Below are 20761 nucleotides of genomic sequence, written 5' to 3' on the forward strand. Positions count from 1 at the left end.
GAATTTGAACCAACTGAGTGCCATGTTGCATGCAGCGCGTACAGATAGGCATATATGTGGGAAGCGGGAGACAGTCCGCATGATGAAAAACGAAAGTACTCAGTCCTTCATCCGCATTTACAATTAGGCTGCGGATTGTTGCACAAAAGAAAGCTTAGTTTGCCAGCCAGGGTCCATGCAGACAATGGACGTGCCCGCGGGCACGCTTAATTACTGTCAGTGGCCAATATCCGACCGCATTCAGGTTTGAGACGTATACAAAAGCTTATCAACCGACAGCGCGGATTTATTTATTTATTTATTTATTTATTTATTTATTTATTTATTTATTTATTTATTTGTTTCTTTCTTTATTTATTTATTTAAAATTACCTTCCACGCCCTATTACGGAGCATTGAATAAGGGGCGATACATTTTGAATAAACCAATCCTAATGGGGGAAAATATTCCCGCATTACAAAACAATACACGGAAACTATTAACAAAGATTGCATAAATGCGAAGGAGGGGTTATAAACAACAACAAGAATTATAAAAGCAGCGAGGAGAAACCAGCATAAATCAGAAACAAAAGTGAAGGGCTTTTTACAATGCCATATATCAAGACAGATAAATATGGGTGCAGATACAATGGGTGTACAAAGGGAATAAAGCAAGCCCAATGGGTGAAACTACCGACACATAACATTACAATACACCGGAGCTATTAACAAGGATTGCAGAAATGCGAAGGAGGGGTTATAAACAACAACAAAAATTTTAAAAGTATTAAAGAGACGGGGTACCCCCCCTCCGCCCCTTATGGGCACGCCCAGCTTAAGTAAGCCAGTGGTCAGATGCACTACTGTGCACTGCAGTTGCTAAACAAGGACATATATAATCACTTGTCCGTGGTAAATGAAGAAAATTATAGTGGGGGAACAGTATGCTATGGACGAGCCAGTAGGCATTCACTGGTCCCCGTCAAGATATAACCTCTCCCGGTTATCGCGCGGCGCCGACTCTTGACGCCATCTAATTAATTTGATTGCAGAGGTCGAGTGAAAGCCTAGGGAAACACGAATGGCTCCGAAGTGCCCCTCTCGGTGAAACGACGTTCGCGTTTTCATCGATTTCGCACTGTACCGCCTTCGAGACGCATAGTTTCGTCCCTATGTATATGGCGCAGAGAATGTGTGACGCATGGGCTGTTTGGAACACGCCACTCAAGATCGCCATTGAACGGCGCACCTCTGCGACATTCGTGTGTAATAGCCGCATCATCCAAAGCTTGCTCTGCCCAAAAAAGATCAATTACGTGCCTTCAAGACTAAAAAAAAAAAAAGGCGATTCACAGTAAGCGAGGTGGTATCGCCATCATTATCACCCATTTCGTGCCACCTAAGGGTGAAAGCTTAATGACTCGCAAATTTTCCCGCGAGTTCGCTTTTATAGCGCTATGTAGCGATGCTCAGTGGCATGTCAGCAGTGAGATGGAGTGAACACTCGTTACAACGAAATCGCTTTATTCAAAGTGTTTCATGACGTCCACTGCACTGTTAACGAACCACACTCAATTTTAACGAGGTTCATCTTATAACGAAGTCAGTTTCGTATGCCGAGGGCGGCTTCGTTACAACGAGGGATCACTGTACGTTACAAGGAGTGAAACTTTGTTGCGATCCGCCACAGTGGCTCAGGGGCTAAGACGTTGTGCCGCTGAGCCCAAGGACGCGCGGGTTCGATTCCCGGCCGCGGCGGCTGTATTTCTGTTGAAGGCGAAAAACGAAATTGCCCGTGCGTCGAGACTGCAGCACTCGTTAAAGATGCCCAGGTGGTCGAAATAAATCCGGGACCTTCCGCTACGGCGCACCTCACAGCTCAGGTGTAGCTTGATTGATTGATTGATTGTGAGGTTTAACGCGCCGACGCAACGCAGGCGATGAGGCGCGCCGTAGTGGAGGGCTCCGGATTAATTTTGACCACCTGGGGATCTTTATCGTGCGCCGAAATCTCGTACACACGGGCGTTTTTGCTTTTCGCCTCCATCAGAAAAGCGGCCGCCGCGGCCGGGAATCGAACCCGCGACCTCGTGCTCAGCAGCGCAACGCCTTAGCCACTGAGCCACCGCGGCGGGTCAGGTGTAGCTTCGACGCTTCAACCCCCCCTAACCTTGAAGAATTAGAAATTTCCTTGCGCTGCAGCTGGGTGTTGCAGCATAGGCTTCCGCGTTGACGTGCCGTCTTCTGTGTTGTCTGTGCGTCGCAGGAGGCACCCGCCCTGCGCAAGCGGAGCGCGTACAACCGTTACCAGGTGGTGTCCGTGCGGAAGCCCGCCCCAGCCCCGCGGCGCAGGCTCCCCGCGGTGCCGCCCGCCGTGCAGGAAGAGGACGACGAGAACCCCATCTACGAGAACACGCTGCAGGCCCCCGACGGCTTCGCTACTCCTCGGTGAACACTGCTTCGCTGCCGCTCCCGTCGGACTATCATTGCAATGTTGACGTCCGCCGTGTTGAATAGCGCAGCGCGAACAAGACTTCAGAAATTAGAATGGACAAATAACAGCGATGGCCATTGTCTATACTCAGTTTTGTAGAAACCTCGTCTTCATATTCCGCTGTCAAACACCTGTTGAAGTCAATTTAGGCAAGGGGCGGACATCATTCCTGCCATGCACGACACCAGTGGTTCTGGAATGGCGGTCCGTGGACTCCAAGGGGGCCATCAGTAAGGGCACTTTAGGGAGAGTCCCTCAGCGACCCCCCCCTCCCCCCTTGGCTTTTCTCTTTTTTTTTTGCCAACGTGACCCTTGTCGCCAACGCAAGAAAGTGGGTTAAAAGTGGGCTTCTTGCGTACCATTTAAATTGTGCAGGGAAACCACACACACCAAAAAATCCCCGGGTCATTTCCACTGACGTGAAACCTGGGGAGAGGCGAAGCATGCAGTGTATAAGTGAATTCTTGGCGCCTTGGCGTTTTTGCCCACGGAGATGAACCCGTTGAGGGGTAGAGGTATACAACTTTGCTGTAAAAGTCTTGTGTCTTTGAAGCAAGAAGCGTTCTAGCGCGAGACGTTAGAAAATGAGTTTATTTATTTATTTATTTCATGTACCCTCATGGCCCAAGGGCATTGTAGAGGGGAGTGGTACAGCGTACATTTTTAGCAGAGAATAATGTTCACCAATGTTCAAAGTGCCCCGGTGGGTTCCTTTAGTACGCGTTTTTCCCACGCAGATGAAACGTTCTAGCACGAGGCGTTGGAGAAGGAGTGCCCCGGTGTGTTCTTTTAGTACGCGTTATGTTCTAGCGCGAGGCACTGGAAAACGAGTGTCCCGGTGTTTTAATACTACGGAATACTACGACGACATGAGACTCCGTCAGCTCGAGTCCCTAAGAAGCTTCGCCCCTAAAACGCGGACATCGAAATACTATGTGCATGGTTCAGCTGCAAGGTTTTTTTTTTTTTCACAATATGACAGGTATCAACATATTACTTTTTAATTGCGATAGTATCATCGTGGGGTCCCCCAACATTTGCAAGGTAAGCACTAGAGGCTGGATTTTTAGGCACTAAAAAAGCACGTTTTAGGCGCCAAAAATAGGCGGCAAAAAGAACGTTTTAGGCACTAAAAAGAATAAAATAGGCGCAATAAATTTTTAGATAAATGCTAATAATTTCAAGTAAAGACGTGAGCGAACTGTAAGCACGACAGGAAATCCAAAAATATCATTGCTATGAGGCCACAATGGCAGTAACAGTTCAATTCAATTCAATTCAATTCTTTATTTTTATCTCATAACAAGTTCTATACATTGACCTTAGACGTGGAATTGACCCGTAATACCTCTGGACTAATGGCGATCAATTGGCTTAATTTCACAAGCGCATTGCTTACATACATGTTCAGATGCGAAAGTCACTCAAGTGTCGCATATTGTGAAACAGGCAGGAGAAACAATACTTGAAATATGGTAATACTGATTTATAAAAGCGCAAAGTTATGTTTGCCTGACGCAATTAAATTACAATAAAGCAAGAAAATAATAAATGCAAGATAGACAAGGTTTGTTAAGAAATTAACATGTTGTTACGTGAGAACTTACGTACAAACTTTAGCCATTTTCTACAGGTACCTTAATTATACAGGCAAGACCTTTCAACACTGCTAAATACACATACACTCACTCGAAATATAAATATTAAGAATTGTGTTTGGACAGAACGCGGAACCTAGTTTAAGAATCACTATGAAAATTATAGAAACAATAGGTAACTACCAGCATCTCCAGATTTCCGGGTTCAAAATTGTGCCTCTTGTCGCTGAGAATGAGTTTGTACGCGGAGAACGAACGCTCGACGTCGACAGATGTGATTGGTGCGTACTTATACTTGGGAAGATTCGATGGGTTAATTGACACTGGGATCCTACAGTGCTCACCAGCAAGGACTTCTGAAGCTTCTTTAAGGACAGAAAACCCCTTGTTTTTATCCAAGACTGATTGGAGCTTCGCACGTGCCTTTTCGACGACGGGTCCTTCGGGAACGGTGGCGATTCTTTCCTGTGCCTGGAGAATTAGCGCAACGTTCGTAACAAGAGTTTCTCCCGCACTTTCAAGTTTTTTTATAGAATCCGCTAAGAACGTGAAGTTGGCGCAAAGGTACTCGAGGTCTCCTGGAAGGCTATTCATGGAGAGGACAGCTTGAGCCTTTGTGACTGCAACACTCTCGTCAATTGGAAGGCCGTTGATCACGGCCTTGATGTCCGAAAAGTAGCAGTTGTAGTACTCAACAGCTTCTAGCCACGTTCCCCATCGTGTGACGACGGGTTCTGGCGGAAGGGGCACATCAGGCAGCATCTCCTTGAAGACGCGCACGCGAGAGGGTGCCTTCAGGAACACGGCCTTGGCTGAACCAATAAGCTCGTTGACGTCAGTGAAGTGCTTCCTCAGTTCCTCGCAAACACGATGAAGCGCATGCGCTAGGCAGGTGACATGGAGCATCTGCGGGTAGAAGGACTTCAGGAGATGAGCGGCCTTGTGCATGTAGGCTGCAGCGTCTGTGTAGAGCAACAGAACCTTGGTGGCCTCGACTCCTGTAGGGTAAAGAACCTTTAGGGATTCGTTTACAAAGAATGCTACAGACTCCCCATTTGTTCTCTCCAAAGGTTTCGAACACACGAGGAAAGCCCTTGTCTTCTCGTGCGCTGCAAGCTTCCCACCAAGAAAGTGAGCGACAAAGTGCCCTTTGACGTCTGTTGTTTAGTCTACGGAAATCCAAATGCAGGAGTCGCCAAGGTCTTCTCTGATTCTTGCTAATGTCTGTTCATACAAAGCCCGGAGGTAGTTCTTCCTCAAAGTAGACTCAGACGGCACGTTGTGATTGCAGTATTTTTGTAGAAATTGTTTCAGCACGGGATTTTCAATTTTGGTCCAAGGGATGTTTACGGCCACCAGGGCCTCGCACAAATCAACGTTGAAAGCTTTCGTCCTGTCGTCCTTGAAAGCTGTTGTCAAAAAAGACTGTTTGGATGTTGAGGGCTTGTCCCGCTTAAGGTTTGCCAGGGGACTTGCCGTCTTCTCATGCTGAGCCAGGTGGTACTTCTTCTCGCAAGGAATCTGCGCAAATGCGTTAGGATTTCTTAAATACGAAGCGTATATTCAACATCACAGCGCAGATAAACATGCTAGCATACTAAGCGTCTTGACATGCCAACAGAAGACAAATAAATACGATAAGCATCAATAAACATTCTAACTTCCGCAGAGAAGCGCTCGAACACCCCTGCTGCGTCCTATTAGATGGTATAACTGCACTTGAGCGCCGCGCTGCTACGCGTGTCATACCACAAAAACGTGCTTGAAAAACAAGAAGGTGAGATTCCATTGACGTTCTGTTCAACTGACTCGGCGCGCGCCATCAATACCCTAAATTTCACGGTGGCACGGCGGGGGAGTAAGATACCAGATTCAATTGCGTGTTAATTTAGCGTGGCGTACTTCGGTAATTCTAGCTAGCGTCTGCATGTAATTAACCGAGTAGCTACGAGGTGGACTTCGATTTAACGGATGTCCAGTGCATGTCTTAAAAACACGCTCCGTTCATCAGCGCTAGTTTTGAAACATCATCCTTCAGTACCAACCGATCAATTTCTCGTTTGATTAAGAAATTTCTGGATTTTCACTTAACGCAGCACACAGGGACGGTACATTAAAATTTTAATCTCCTTCTGAAAGTATCTAAAATATTTCATTTCAATAATCTCAATGGTATTGAAAGTTTAGAACTTATAAACAATGCTAGCAATCAAAATAACCAACGTTTGAAAAAATGCAGGCACCGAAAGGAACGCTGTCTGCCGTATTCAAAATACAAAGGTGCCTCCTCTTTTTTCTTAGAAGAAGGGGCAGTATAAACAAAAAGCAATAACAGCGAATCGCGGCCATGACGCCCAGGCGCCAACCAAGGCGGCGCAATGGACAACTTTGCATAGTTTCGAGTTCGACCACGGCCCCTGGATCAAGCGCACTTGATCGAGGGGCCGTGGTTTCGAATAACACATGAAGCACTCACGCCACGTAAAAACTCGTCGGCTCACCTTTTTTCCGCACGGTTGGCAGAACACGGTTTCTCCGTCTATTCTGTAGCATGGTGAGTTAAGTGTCCACTGTCAGATCAACGCACTTCTGGGCGTCTTCCGTTTCGGCATGGCTGAAAAGGGCAGCGGAGAAAGCCAGACCGTGCACGTTGAAAGACCGGATTATAAGGGAAGGGTGCCTCCTATTGGTTCGGGTCCAATCGCCTAGAGCCAATTTCTCCCCTGGTGGTGAACCTTTCAACTATCCGACGGCGGCGTCCGTCTCTCCTCCACTCTCCTCCTCTCCTCTCTCCGATAGCGAACGCTCTCGCCTAACAGCGGCGGCGGCGGTGGCGGTACAGGTGTGTCTCCCCTCCACTCTCCTCCTCTCCTCTCTCCGATAGCGAACGCGGTCTCAGTCGACGGTCGTCCGTGCTCCGTTTGCACTCTCTCGCAGTACTCGACGATTGCTTGATGCGACGGTTCCTTTAGAGAATCAACCCAACGGAAACACCAATGGAACCACCCAGATGCGTTGCATCACACCAGGGTTCCCGCGAGGGGAGGTGGGCGTAATTTTTCCCCATCACTTTCTTTGCCCCTGACGGTATCATAGTTCCCCTGGGGAGTAGAGTTGTGCGTCCACCGCCAAAGTCCTGCGGGAAAGCCACCCGTAAAGCATGCAGGAGCCGCCGCTCCGGTTGCACCGGCGCAAAGGAACGGGGCGGGGGGGGGGGGGAGTGTTAAAAAGAGGACCAGGTTCAAACCCATAGAATTCAGAATAGTAAATATTCCCAGGTAGAATGAATAAAGCTATCCAATTGCACTCGAAAGCGAAACTTGACGCTACATAGTTCTGATTTAGGCGCCAATTTGAGAAAAAAAAAGGCATTTATAGGCATTTATCGGAGTTTAGGCACCAACACCCAAAATAGGCATTTATAGGCACTATAATACCACCATAAAAGCCATCCTTGACCTCCAATTCGTGCTTATATATCGAAATGGGGTGATAGGAACGCACGGAAAAAAATAGGCATTTGCCTAAAATCCGGTCTCTAGTAATCACTGCCCTTCACCATAGGCGTGTGCAGGAGGGGGAGACAATTTTCGCCCCATTCTAATTTAAATAAATAGTAACGCGGCGTCGAATTACACGATAAATGTAGCGATGAAGCGATGTTTTATCTACATGCGGCTATAACTGAGCCCGGGCTGGCCGCCCCCGCGTACAGCTCCTTCCTTATCGTCGTTGCTGGTGGGCCACGGCGCCACAAGGATCGTCCGCCACGTCCCGTGACGAAATAAATAAATAAATAAATAAATAAATAAATAAATAAATAAATAAATAAATAAATAAATAAATAAATAAATAAATAAATAAATAAATAAATAAACAAATAAATAAATAAATAAATAAATAAATAAATAAATAAATAAATAAATAAATTCATAATTCATTTAATTATTTAATTAAAATTATTTAAAATGTTGACCGCATTGTCAGGGCTTTCTATGCGGCTTATAATTCTCTGCGCGGCATATGTGAAATACACGAGACGGTCACAAACAGAAAGTGACTGGTTTTTCCTTCAACGTGTTTCTGCTAATGAGGATCACCAACTGGGTATCAGTGATTAAATTATATTCACCGTATATTTGGACGCCCCAATGGCATAATATCGTGATTTAGACGTTCCCTGTCTTGAGCAGATATACTGTCGAAAAATGGCCTATGTATGAAGCATTGATCCAATCCCGAGGACAACAAGCTTCTCAAGGGATGCAAAAATGATAATGAAGCGATGACGCGCTTTTCACAACGAGACTTCCTTTTGTCCCCAGTTTTTCGATGGCAAAGGTCGGAAATGTGCAGTTCTTGGAATGCAATATTAGGCGTCCTCGGCTCCAGTTACCGTCAAAAACCTGCATGCCATAACTGTGCACTTTAAACAACGACGGGACAGGTTCGTCGTAGTTGATCATTTACAGATGTACAGAAACATTGCGCAGGTTCATGAACCGAGAATAGCATTTGGAAAACAACACTAAACCCAAGAGTCTCTACATCGCACAAGATTTATCCGTAGGCTACTCAGCGACAAACCTTTCCCCCTTAATTTCGGGAACATCTTTCTGTTCTTATCGTGCGAACTCAACACCTATGCATATATAGCACGCTGCCTACGTGCTATGCTGAGCATAGCATGTGGAAAAAAAGACTTAATTAGCTTGTAGAGAGCTCTTCCTCACTCCGCGTATGCCTACTCGCACCTTAGAACGAAAAATGTGGTTCCAATCACCGCTGTGGTGATGCTTGGACTGCGAAGCTGTAAACGATGCCCACAGCGATGACCCATGCGACGTCATTTGCATTCTCACACGTGGCTCTACAAAGAGTGAAACCAGAAAAATACTTAACCACACTTTCTATTACTGCACAACGGCATTCACGACTGGTTTGTGTTCTTGTTCTTCTGGCTGTTCTTCTGGCGTCTTTACTTTCCGTGGTCTACCCAAGGTAGCCTGGAATGAACCAATAATTACTGCTCCGTGGAATGAACTGAAGGAGGTGATGTACCGGTCTCCGTTTTTATATATGAAAGCGTGGTGACGTCACTACGTGATTTCTATGCTGTTGGGTACTTTTGCACTCGGAGTAGCTTACGCAACCATAATCTTTACCGGTATGACCAGTCCCCTTGGGTAGTTATCTGCCTGCTGTCGGTATGTGTATGCCTTCTTAATGATGATAGTTTTCTGCTGAAATCGCCACGAAGATTTGCTTGGGTGGTAGAGGTATGCTTTTCCGGTCTCCGTTTTTATATATGAAAGCGTGGTGACGAGCTTACGCAACTGAGAGAGAGAGAGAGAGAGAGAGAGAGAGAGAGAGAGAGAGAGAGAGAGAGAGAGAGAGAGAGAGAGAAAGTGCATTTAATGGTAAAAGCGAGGTTAGCCGAGCCATATCTCTTAGCATGCTACACCATATGAATGAACGAAAATATGAGGTTCTGTGAACTAAAATAAATAAATAAATAAATAAATAAATAAATAAATAAATAAATAAATAAATAAATAAATAAATAAATAATAAAAAAACGAGGTGTTGCGCACGACTGTTCAACCGCATTTACAGAGTTTGGAAAGCACATACACAGAGTTTGGAAGTCAAGTTGGTCACAGCACTTGTTCCAAGCCAGTAGTACGCAAGAACACCAACAGAGCTTTGGTAGCCCGTACGGCCTGGCGTGGGTCCAACCAAGGGCCCAAAACTGCCCTTAGTTCAAGGCCTGCGTGGTGTGGCATACACAAAGCTGTTAGGAGAGACTGCTTGGCACTGTGAAATTTGGACAGGTACAGATGACATGTTTGATGTCGTCTGTTACATGGCAAGTTGGACAGAGTGGTGAAGAGTCCTGCTGAATTTTGCAGAGGAAATGCCGTGTGCACGCCACGTTGAGACGTAGGCGATGCAATGCCGCTTCCTCCCGCTTGCTGAGCCCAGGAGGCATCTTGAAGCTGCATTTAGGGTCAATGATATGCAGAGGCGTGTACTGACGCAACTGTAATCTTTACTGGTATAGCCAGTCCCCCTGGGTAGTTAAGTGCCCGCTTTCTTAATGATGATAGTTTTCTGCTGACATCGCAACGAAAATTTGCTCGAATGATAGAGGTATACTACTTCACAGTAAAAAGGAAATAATGTGCTACCAATACAATTTCAACTATTTGTAGCACGTTGTGATAGTATCAACTATTAAAGACATCGTCTTCTTTCCATCCAACAATTCGCACGCACTTGCTTTTTTGCAGGTTCGACTCAAGCTCCAAGGAGAACATTCTCATGGACACGCTCAAGCGCTAGAAGAAGAAAGAAAGGAAGAAAATCCGAGGGCAACACCGCGATGGTGTCAAATGGAAAACGACCATCGCGGAGAAGCCGCCCTCTTGGCGTTAGCAATCCACTACCTATATACTGATATATATTCCGCACTCACTGGCACTTATCCGTCATCTGTACAACGCGATCGAACCATTTGTTTGTATGTCACTCGCTTATTTTTCGCAGGAATAAAGTTGTTGAATACGGTATCCATACAAGCACCATTGAAAGGATTTCATTCATTTTTTTTTCTTCAGGATTATAAACCGTCACTTTTGTCGTCACTTCGTAGGTTCGGGCATCTTAGCGTGCAGCTCTTTCGCCTTGTAGAGCCTCGGACACGGAGCAAGAACAAGACAGGAGGGGAAACGTCGCGTCCAAGGCGGTCAGATAACGGCCCAAGCGCTAGTGGGCTATAGTTCGTGTAGATGCGGGATGTTAGGCAAACGCCTGTACTGTTCCTTGCGCTCCTATCACGACACTTTGATATATGAGCATGAGTTAGAGGTTCAGATGCACTTTTATGGTGTTTTTATAGTGCCTATAAATGTATATTTTGCCGTTGAAGCCGTTGTGCCTACAAGAGCCTACAAATGTCTAGTTTAAAAATCGGCACCAATACGAACACTGTTTAGCCTCAACCTTCGCTTTCGGGTTCCGTTTGAGATCATTACTGATGTTACCGAGCAGCTAGCATTTACTGTTCGGCGCTCTTTTTAGTTCAGCCAACCTAGTCATCAAGTTCAACTAACTCCCGAAAAACAACCGCTAGCAGCAGCGGAATGGGACACAAAGACAAGAGGCGCAATTCTGAACCCAAAAATCTTAAGATGGCGGTAGTTGCTATTGTTTTCACAATTCTCACAGTGATTATTAGGCTACTTACCGCGTGCTCACCAAACAGGTTTCTTCAACATGTACAGTCACGTCGTCGTTTCTGAAAGCGTACTCAGATGTAACTCTATTTTCAACGCAACGGTTGAGCATCAGACACGCTTTTGTTAGCAGAGAGAGAGAGAGAGAGAGAGAGAGAGAGAGAGAGAGAGAGAGAGAGAGAGAGAGAGAGAGAGAGAGAGAGAGAGAGAGACTCTTTAATGTGGGCTGGAGAGGTCAGCTCTGCTAGCGGCAGTGCTTGCTACGCCAGATGGGGGTGATTACAATGCAGTGAAGTGAATGTGAGAGATCGGGGAAGCAACAAAATAGAGAGAAAACAAAAGTTAAATAAAAAATGGCACGCAATGAAATGCAAGAAAAAAACTCTAAATAAAGTTAAGTAAAAAAAAAAAGAGCGAACGGAGCCCAGGAGACGCAGAGCGCCTAACAAGAAAAAGTAGTCAAAACATACATGACGACGCAGACGCGTACAGATGTAGCCATGCGCACAATGGAAGAATTACGAAGCTTTGTCTAGTCCAGAAACTCGCAAGAAACGCAGAAAAATTTTTGTCCCTAAAGATGAGTCATTGTTGTTGGCCCAGGGTCCAAGAGGGTGACACAACTGAAGGCTTGCTCCACGTCGTACACGAGACAGGCAGCTCGCCGCTGTTACTCGCGCATCGGAAAATCGCGGGCATATACACAACAAGTGCTCGGTAGTCTCTCGCACAGCGCACGTGGGGCACAGTGGTGAATCCTCCCACCCTATTTTGCACTTGAAGCTTCGGGTGTAAGCCACGTTGAGACGCAAACGATGCGGCACACCTTCAGACACTTTGGTTAGGTCGGGTGGAACACGGAATTTACAGGAAGGGTCAATTCCATGCAGAGGTGAATATCCGCTGTGAGGGTGCTGCCACTTCCACATTTGCTCACTCCAACCAGTTCGATAGATAAGGGCACAACCACCCTCTCGAGAGAAAGGAAGCTGTGTCGTGTTACGCAGAGAGTGGCTAGAGCTGGCGGCTGCATCAGATGCGTCCCCTTTATGCGTCCCCTTTCATATTGCTCATAATAGTACGTACGTAAGCATGCATGCATGCATGCATGTATGTATGTATGTATGTATGTATGTATGTATGTATGTATGTATGTATGTATGTATGTATGTATGTATGTATGTATGTATGTGCGTATGTATGTATGTGCGTATGTATGTATGTGCGTATGTATGTATGTATGTATGTATGTATGTATGTATGTATGTATGTATGTATGTATGTGCATATGTATGTATGATCATTCAGAAGAACTGCGAGTTGGGCGTGTTGGTACAAGTTCATGGTGGGAAAAGCGCTACAGTAACAAGGACAAGAGAGTACACGGGACAAAGCGCTACTAGCAACTGAAGATTTTATTACTGAAAAAAACATACATATATACAAGGAATAAACGCCACAGTCATCACTTCAAATTTTACAATCTACCATCTGAAAATGTTAAGGCGCACCGATAACCAAACATTTTATACATATTCACACCGCACGTGTGCTGACAAGAAAGGCGCCACACAATTTATCAACCCTGATTTAAAAAGGCATACTCAGTGTCAGACAGCAAGACCGATGGTTGGCTGACACATTCATTCCCTTCTTTCTTTATACGGAAAGCTTCTATTATTTCTCTTGTTAATCGTTTTTTGTGTTTATCAACGATTAACGTATCTCGCAGTTTTGGGCGGCATTTGCAGTCTTTGCAATGAACGGCCAAATGTGAATACGGTGACCCTTTTAACGAGCTCTGATGTTCGCGAAGGCGTACGTTCAGGCATCGGCCGGTCTGTCCTACGTATTTCTTTCCACACGTTAATGGAATGCTGTATACTACGTCTTTTTTGCACTCTAAAAACTTCGTGCCGTGTTTCCTACCACATCCCTTCTTCCTTGTTGCTTTCTTTTCTGCCACCCTTTGCACCGCTGGGCAAATTTTCGCCAGTTTGTTTTTCGCTGAAAACACCACGCGCACCCCATATCTCGACGCTATCTTCTTTAGGCGATGAGACGTGCCATGAAGGTACGGAATCACCGCTATCTTCTCTTTGCCGGAATCTGCGGTGCAAAGGGTGGCAGAAAAGAAAGCAACAAGGAAGAAGGGATGTGGTAGGAAACACGGCACGAAGTTTTTAGAGTGCAAAAAAGACGTAGTATACAGCATTCCATTAACGTGTGGAAAGAAATACGTAGGACAGACCGGCCGATGCCTGAACGTACGCCTTCGCGAACATCAGAGCTCGTTAAAAGGGTCACCGTATTCACATTTGGCCGTTCATTGCAAAGACTGCAAATGCCGCCCAAAACTGCGAGATACGTTAATCGTTGATAAACACAAAAAACGATTAACAAGAGAAATAATAGAAGCTTTCCGTATAAAGAAAGAAGGGAATGAATGTGTCAGCCAACCATCGGTCTTGCTGTCTGACACTGAGTATGCCTTTTTAAATCAGGGTTGATAAATTGTGTGGCGCCTTTCTTGTCAGCACACGTGCGGTGTGAATATGTATAAAATGTTTGGTTATCGGTGCGCCTTAACATTTTCAGATGGTAGATTGTAAAATTTGAAGTGATGACTGTGGCGTTTATTCCTTGTATATATGTATGTTTTTTTCAGTAATAAAATCTTCAGTTGCTAGTAGCGCTTTGTCCCGTGTACTCTCTTGTCCTTGTTACTGTAGCGCTTTTCCCACCATGAATATGTATGATCAGCCTATCAAGGGCGTGGACCGTGGGAGTCCAACTGCTCCTATACTTCTCTGTCCGAATAACCTATATGCGCATAATTTCTTTATTTCATTCGTTTAGAGCGCTATCGGTCTTAAGCACTTTCTAGTCTCATTTCAGGGTAGCCATTCCGTTATCACATTGGTCAAAACGTGCCCTGCCCTACATGCCCTACGTAACTCCACTTTCGGGGGTACACCCCCCACCCCAGTAACAATATTCCAAGACGCTCGTTCCCAACTTCGGGGCGCTCCTTTTATCATTCTGGTTTCGATGGTCCCATGGGCTTATCTAAAATTGTTTTGACGTAATAATTCCCTGTGCGATATTCGTTTACGAAATGGGAAGCCAGCAGTCTATAAGTGCAAGGAAGCATAGGCAATTTTTTAGTAGAAAGATTGCAAAGCGCACTGAAACAAAAGCACTCCACCTACTCCCCCATACTTCTCTACTAGGTGCTGGATTTATTTCCTCCCATATTCGCTATCCTAAAAATCAAACGCGCGCGCGCGTGCGCGCGCACACGCACACGCACACGCGCACGCACACGCACACGCACACACGCACGCACGCACGCACACACACACACATTTTTCCCTACGTTTTCCATGTTCGTACGCATCATCACCTACGCCGCCGTTGCTTTGTACTTAGCTTTATTATGGTCATCGCTTTTTGGTTCAAAGCCCTTGAACACATTGTAATGTTTCTCGTGCACCGTGCTTGCGGACAATCTCCTATTTTCTCTTTGAGAAAATAACTCTCCTCATTTAGGGATTGCCCTCCCTCTCATTTGTGCAAGAGCTGTTTACTATGTTTTGCTTTTCTTTTCTTATTGCTGTCAGCTTCAGTCACGTCGCAATGGTCGCGGAGCACTCCTCGTACGACCAGCCCTGTCTGCCTCCCCTCTGACGTTCCCGCAAGCCTCGCTTGAGGTCACATGGCGTCACTACCAGACACCCTGTATACCATTCCTCCCCTATTCCACCCAACCCCCGACCATCAAATAATCTCGTCAAACCCCTCCCCTTTCGCCGGCGTCGGTCACTTTTAAGGAAGTACAACCCCGTTTCTCTATCACTAATTTGCTCCCTTCAAACACATTCTTTATGTCAGACCCTGTTTCCCCTCCCTTTTTAGACAAGTAATAAATATGTGAAGATAATGCTGGCAAGAAAAAGCTTTACCATAATAATAAAAAACTTAGCCGGCACGGATCACAGGCTTCTAGGGTAGGGGGAATCGTGTGAAATTGGATTGATGACTCATTGATTCATTGATTATGGGGTTTAGCGCGCCGACGCTACTCAGGTGATGGGTTGCGCCGTAGTGTAGGGCTCCGGATTAATTTTGACCACCTGGGGATCTTTAACGTGCGTCGAAATTTCGAACACACGGGCATTTTTGCTTTTCGCCTCCATCAGGAAAGCGGCCGCCGCGGCCGGGAATCAAATCCGCGTCTATGCTCAGTACCACAAGTGAACTTCGAAACCTTTAATTACTTCTGTAACGCACAAAATATTGCAGCTGTCCCCGAAACCGAAAATAATGTTTGAAAAGCGGTGTAAAATTATTCGACGGCAAGGCGCTGACCATGCTTAGTTTCTGCTCCATTCCTAGTGGTTAGGTGGTAACACATTTATGTGGACAATGCTGAGGCAGGCGATGGTCTCTCACGTGCACGAATGTAGAGGGTCAACAACTGCCTAACGAGAAATAAATCGTGATTTCGATGATGCGTCGCTAGATACAAACCCGCGGAAAATTTTAGCTTAGAGACAACCAACATAATATTGGAACTCAAGATGGTCTCGAAATCGCAGCTCTACCAAAGGTGTTGTGCCTCTGCGGTTAACTGGCCGGTCAAATGTCAACGTAAATTCATACTCTACACAGGACCTCTGAGGTCTTGTCCAGAAAACGTTTTTGCCTTCTTTGATCACTCTCAACTTTCGTATACAGGGTGTTTCATGGAAACTTAAGTAATTTTTAAAAATTGGCTTTTGGGTGTGAAATTGTTTTTCTTGTGCCAAGGAATCAGGGGCCGTGGAGGCCGCTATAAAACGGGTACCAAATGCTATTGGGGGGAATAATTATAACTAGAATTTCCTAACTTTTTAAATATATTCTAGTCAGGTGCTTTGTTGAAATGAGGACATTGTAGATGATCATGAGTACAACCGGTGTCGATTATTACATTTCCGAAATTATAATTGCGTGCAGAGCCACGGCGCTCAGAACCTCAGGTCTACAGATACGTGCAGCGGTCCGGGTGGCAGTTGAGCGCTGCAAAGCCACGTCCACACGCTCATATCACTCGGAGATGTACACGTCACACGCACGCCGCGCTTTATCTTTCGGCCAGAAAAGAGGAAAGCGGCGTCGGGTGCACGGTCGGGTGCATCCCCAGCAGGAACCGCCTCGCCCGCCCAAATGTGACTAGTCAGCCCGATTGCCGAGAGCGGCCACGACCTGCCGCCGTTTGCGTGCGGCGGCCACGGTTCATGCACAAATAACGTAAAAGGAAATATGTCTTTGTTATCTATACCAATCCGCCTATCAAATGCCTTTCGCCTGTTCAGGTGCGCCTTGCCTCTGTTCGGGCCGAAGATAAATCACGCTGCGCGTGGCACGTGTGATACATGCACAGCTGCGACCACGGCTGCGACTAACATTAGCTTGTGGGCGCGGCTTTGCGGCGATGAGCTGCCGCCCCGCAGCCCTTTGCGCGCAACCTGGGAGCTACCTCAGCGCGCAATTAAAATATAGGAAATCTAATAATCGATACCGGATGGACTCATGATTCTCTACAATTTCCTCATTACATCCAAACACCTAACTCACAATAAGTAATTAGGTAATGAATAAAGTATACAGTCGAACACGGATATATCGAACTCCAAGGGGATCGCGAAATAGTTCGATATATAAAAAATTCGATATAAAAAATATGGGCTCTGAGACATCACCTATGGCGGACGATCACTTACCGATCGGCGCATTCATGAATGACAACTAATTCTGCACTCACGACGCAACAGGACGCTTTATTTCCGTGAAAAAAATCGCTGATCTTGGCCTGCTTCTTCGTCCTGGAAATGAAATTAAAGACGCTGATCTCGATCTTCTCGAGCCTGTCCAGGGGCGACAGCCCAGTTCCTTCCATGTCGTCGCAACAACAGCGAATCAAGCTGAACGCAGCGGCCACTTCACCCGCGGAGAACGATCGTGTTGCCGCCTCCTCGTCCGGACGATCTTCGCCACTCGGGCTATCGGCCTGGGCTCCTGCGACCGCAGCCACGATATCCTCCTCACCGAGGCTCGCAACAGCCTGAACATTGTTGTCAGCGTTCACGAAGTCGTCGGCAGACACTCCGGCTGGAACAGCAGCCGGGAAAAGGGACGACAACTCACGAAACGTGTCGCCCATGTATTCGTCGTCGTCGTCGCCGTCTTCGCAAGCTTCGGAAAGTTCGGCAGTCACAAAGCCTGCTTTCCGGAAGTAGTTGGCCACGGTGTCCTTCTTCATGCCGTTCCAAGCGCCTGTCATCACATGTATCGCCCCCCGTCGGGGCATCCCTACCTCGCACTGCCACATTTTCCCAGCGTTCGGGCTTGTGTGACTAGAAAGATTTAGCATACCGGGCTCCGTCCGCCAACGCTACGGCGGCCGGTAGCGGGGCCCGACTGGGCAACGCAAATTCGTTCCGGTAGGGGGGATTAGTTCCGCGAGCCAGTCTTCGCCATGACCGCGCATTCCTTACATCCTCCTCAACCTTAATCGGGGGTGCAGCGACCGCCGAAGAGCACCTTCCAGCTCGCGCGGCGTTCGATATACCCAATGTAGGGAAAAATACGGTTCGATATAGACGTACGAATTCCTATACTTTTACACAGAATTTTCAAGGGGATAATTTACGAGTTCGATATAGACAATAATTCGATATACCCGTGTTCGATATATCCGTGTTCGACTGTAGTAAATATTGCCCTAAATAGCAATTGGAACCGAATTCATCGCACCCGCCACGGCCCCTGATCACTTAGTGCAAGAAAAACAATTGAACTTCAAAAAGCCCATTTTTAAAAATTCACTGTCTCCCTGAAACACTCTGTATACATACACATTTATTGAACCGATTTTCATTTACTACCCATACTTATATGTTGTCGCTCTGTATGCCCTATATTCCTCATTTACCCAGTGCCTCAATCGAAAAGGCACAGCTCTCTTGGTGAACATTTCAAATAAATATATAAAATAGTGCGTGGTTGGACGCCTTGGTAGCCGTGAATGTAGCGGCCTTCCTCAATAAACCAAACATTACAGAAAACAGAAAAATTCATCAAACAAAGAAGCTTTTTCACATATGTATGATAATTTATCAATATTTTTTGGCACTTGTTGCGCTGTGAAACAGGAGCTTCAATGTTAAAACGTGCAAAAAAAGTAAATACGAAAAAATACTCAATTGTGCCTTATTCGAAATTTACACGTCAGAAAAAACTTTAAAAACTTGGTAAAAAATCACTTCCACCAATGCCATCAGTAACTACCAGAAAATAATTCACAAAACAAGAAAAGAAAGTTGCGCTGATCTACACATAAGTTTAAAAGAAAACAACGCATCAGTCGGAACGCGAGAAGAACTTGACCAACACCTGCGCAAGTATACTTGTCTCTGATGCGCTCTTGCTTTCTTTGTAACCCTGGAAAGACCCATGCAGATGAATTGAATGCCTGCCACGATTGAAAGATTTTCTGTCACTTCCTTGAAACTGACTTTCAATGTTCCGTTGAGAGCGTGAAAGAAAAAAAATTCCCCCGCACCTCCCCGAGGGGGATTGTGAGGATGCAGAAATGCGAACGTCGAACGCAACGTCCTCGGGTACCATGCGAGGAAGGCACCGCACAACGTTCGATACGTCGATGGGCACGTTCACCGCCTGTCCCTTGATTCCAAACTGCCCGTTGCCTCGAGTCAGCCGCCTGATGCTCATGAAGGGGAGTCAAGGCGCGATGAGCCGCTCTTCGACCGGGTTCAGATCGGGAAGATGCGCCGGCCGAGGAGGATAACGGTAGCCAAAACTCACGCAGCCCTCCTCTTCGCAGCTTTCTCTTCTTCTCCTTCTTCTTCAGCGGTTCCCCTACGGGAAGATGACGATGGTGGTTGAACGCGAAGCTATCTCGTGATGGATTGTTTGGTTGGCCAATCCCTCGGGGCATCATGCCACAATCATCATCAGACGCGCTGCGCCGCTCTTCGACCGGGTTCAGATCGGGAAGATGCGCCGGCCGAGGAGGATAACGGTAGCTAACACTCACGCAGCCCTCCTCTTCGCAGCTTTGTCTTCTTCTCCTTCTTCTTCTTCAGCGGTTCCCCTACGGGAAGATGACGATGGTGGTTGAAGGCGAAGCTATCTCGTGATGGATTGTTTGGTTGGCCAATCCCTAGGGGCATCATGCCACAATCATCATCAGACGCGCTGCGCCGCTCTTCGACCGGGTTCAGATTGGGAAGATGCGCCGGCCGAGGAGGATAACGGTAGCCAAAACTCACGCAGCCCTCCTCTTCGCAGCTTTCTCTTCTTCTCCTTCTTCTTCAGCGGTTCCCCTACGGGAAGATGACGATGGTGGTTGAACGCGAAGCTATCTCGTGATGGATTGTTTGGTTGGCCAATCCCTAGGGGCATCATGCCACAATCATCATCAGACGCGCTGCGCCGCTCTTCGACCGGGTTCAGATCGGGAAGATGCGCCGGCCGAGGAGGATAACGGTAGCTAAAACTCACGCAGCCCTCCTCTTCGCAGCTTTGTCTTCTTCTCCTTCTTCTTCTTCAGCGGTTCCCCTACGGGAAGATGACGATGGTGGTTGAAGGCGAAGCTATCTCGTGATGGATTGTTTGGTTGGCCAATCCCTAGGGGCATCATGCCACAATCATCATCAGACGCGCTGCGCCGCTCTTCGACCGGGTTCAGATCGGGAAGATGCGCCGGCCGAGGAGGATAACGGTAGCCAAAACTCACGCAGCCCTCCTCTTCGCAGCCTTGTCTTCTTCTCCTTCTTCTTCTTCAGCGGTTCCCCTACGGGAAGATGACGATGGTGGTTGAAGGCGAAGCTATCTCGTGATGGATTGTTTGGTTGGCCAATCCCTAGGGGCATCATGCCACAATCATCATCAGACGCGCTGCGCCGCTCTTCGACCGGGTTCAGATCGGGAAGATGCGCCGGCCGAGGAGGATAACGGTAGCCAAAACTCACGCAGCCCTCCTCTTCGCAGCTTTGTCTTCTTCTCCTTCTTATTCAGCGGTTCCCCTACGGGAAGATGACGATGGTGGTTGAACGCGAAGCTATCTCGTGATGGATTGTTTGGTTGGCCAATCCCTAGGGGCATCATGCCACAATCATCATCAGACGCGCTGCGCCGCTCTTCGACCGGGATCAGATCGGGAAGATGCGCCGGCCGAGGAGGATAACGGTAGCCAAAACTCACGCAGCCCTCCTCTTCGCAGCTTTGTCTTCTTCTCCTTCTTCTTCTTCAGCGGTTCCCCTACGGGAAGATGACGATGGTGGTTGAAGGCGAAGCTATCTCGTGATGGATTGTTTGGTTGGCCAATCCCTAGGGGCATCATGCCACAATCATCATCAGACGCGCTGCGCCGCTCTTCG

The 20761-nt window shown here is 46.9% G+C and overlaps 1 protein-coding gene across 1 annotated transcript in view; it reads left to right on the forward strand.

Moving 5' to 3' along the window:
* The window catches only part of LOC144170324 (dual oxidase maturation factor 1-like), a 33379-nt gene extending 22724 nt beyond the window's left edge, over positions 1 to 10655 (forward strand). The window contains exons 10-11 of the mRNA XM_077700052.1: positions 2249 to 2430; positions 10368 to 10655. Coding sequence (XP_077556178.1) covers positions 2249 to 2430; positions 10368 to 10419 — 234 coding nt within the window. The 3' untranslated portion in view covers positions 10420 to 10655. The remainder of the gene's footprint in view (positions 1 to 2248; positions 2431 to 10367) is intronic.
* The last annotated feature ends 10106 nt before the right edge of the window (positions 10656 to 20761 follow it).

Source organism: Haemaphysalis longicornis, unplaced genomic scaffold (assembly GCF_048455015.1).
Source record: "Haemaphysalis longicornis isolate Haplotype H1 unplaced genomic scaffold, Haemaphysalis longicornis Haplotype H1 scaffold_2, whole genome shotgun sequence".
In the NCBI taxonomy this organism is placed as follows: Eukaryota; Metazoa; Arthropoda; class Arachnida; order Ixodida; family Ixodidae; genus Haemaphysalis; species Haemaphysalis longicornis.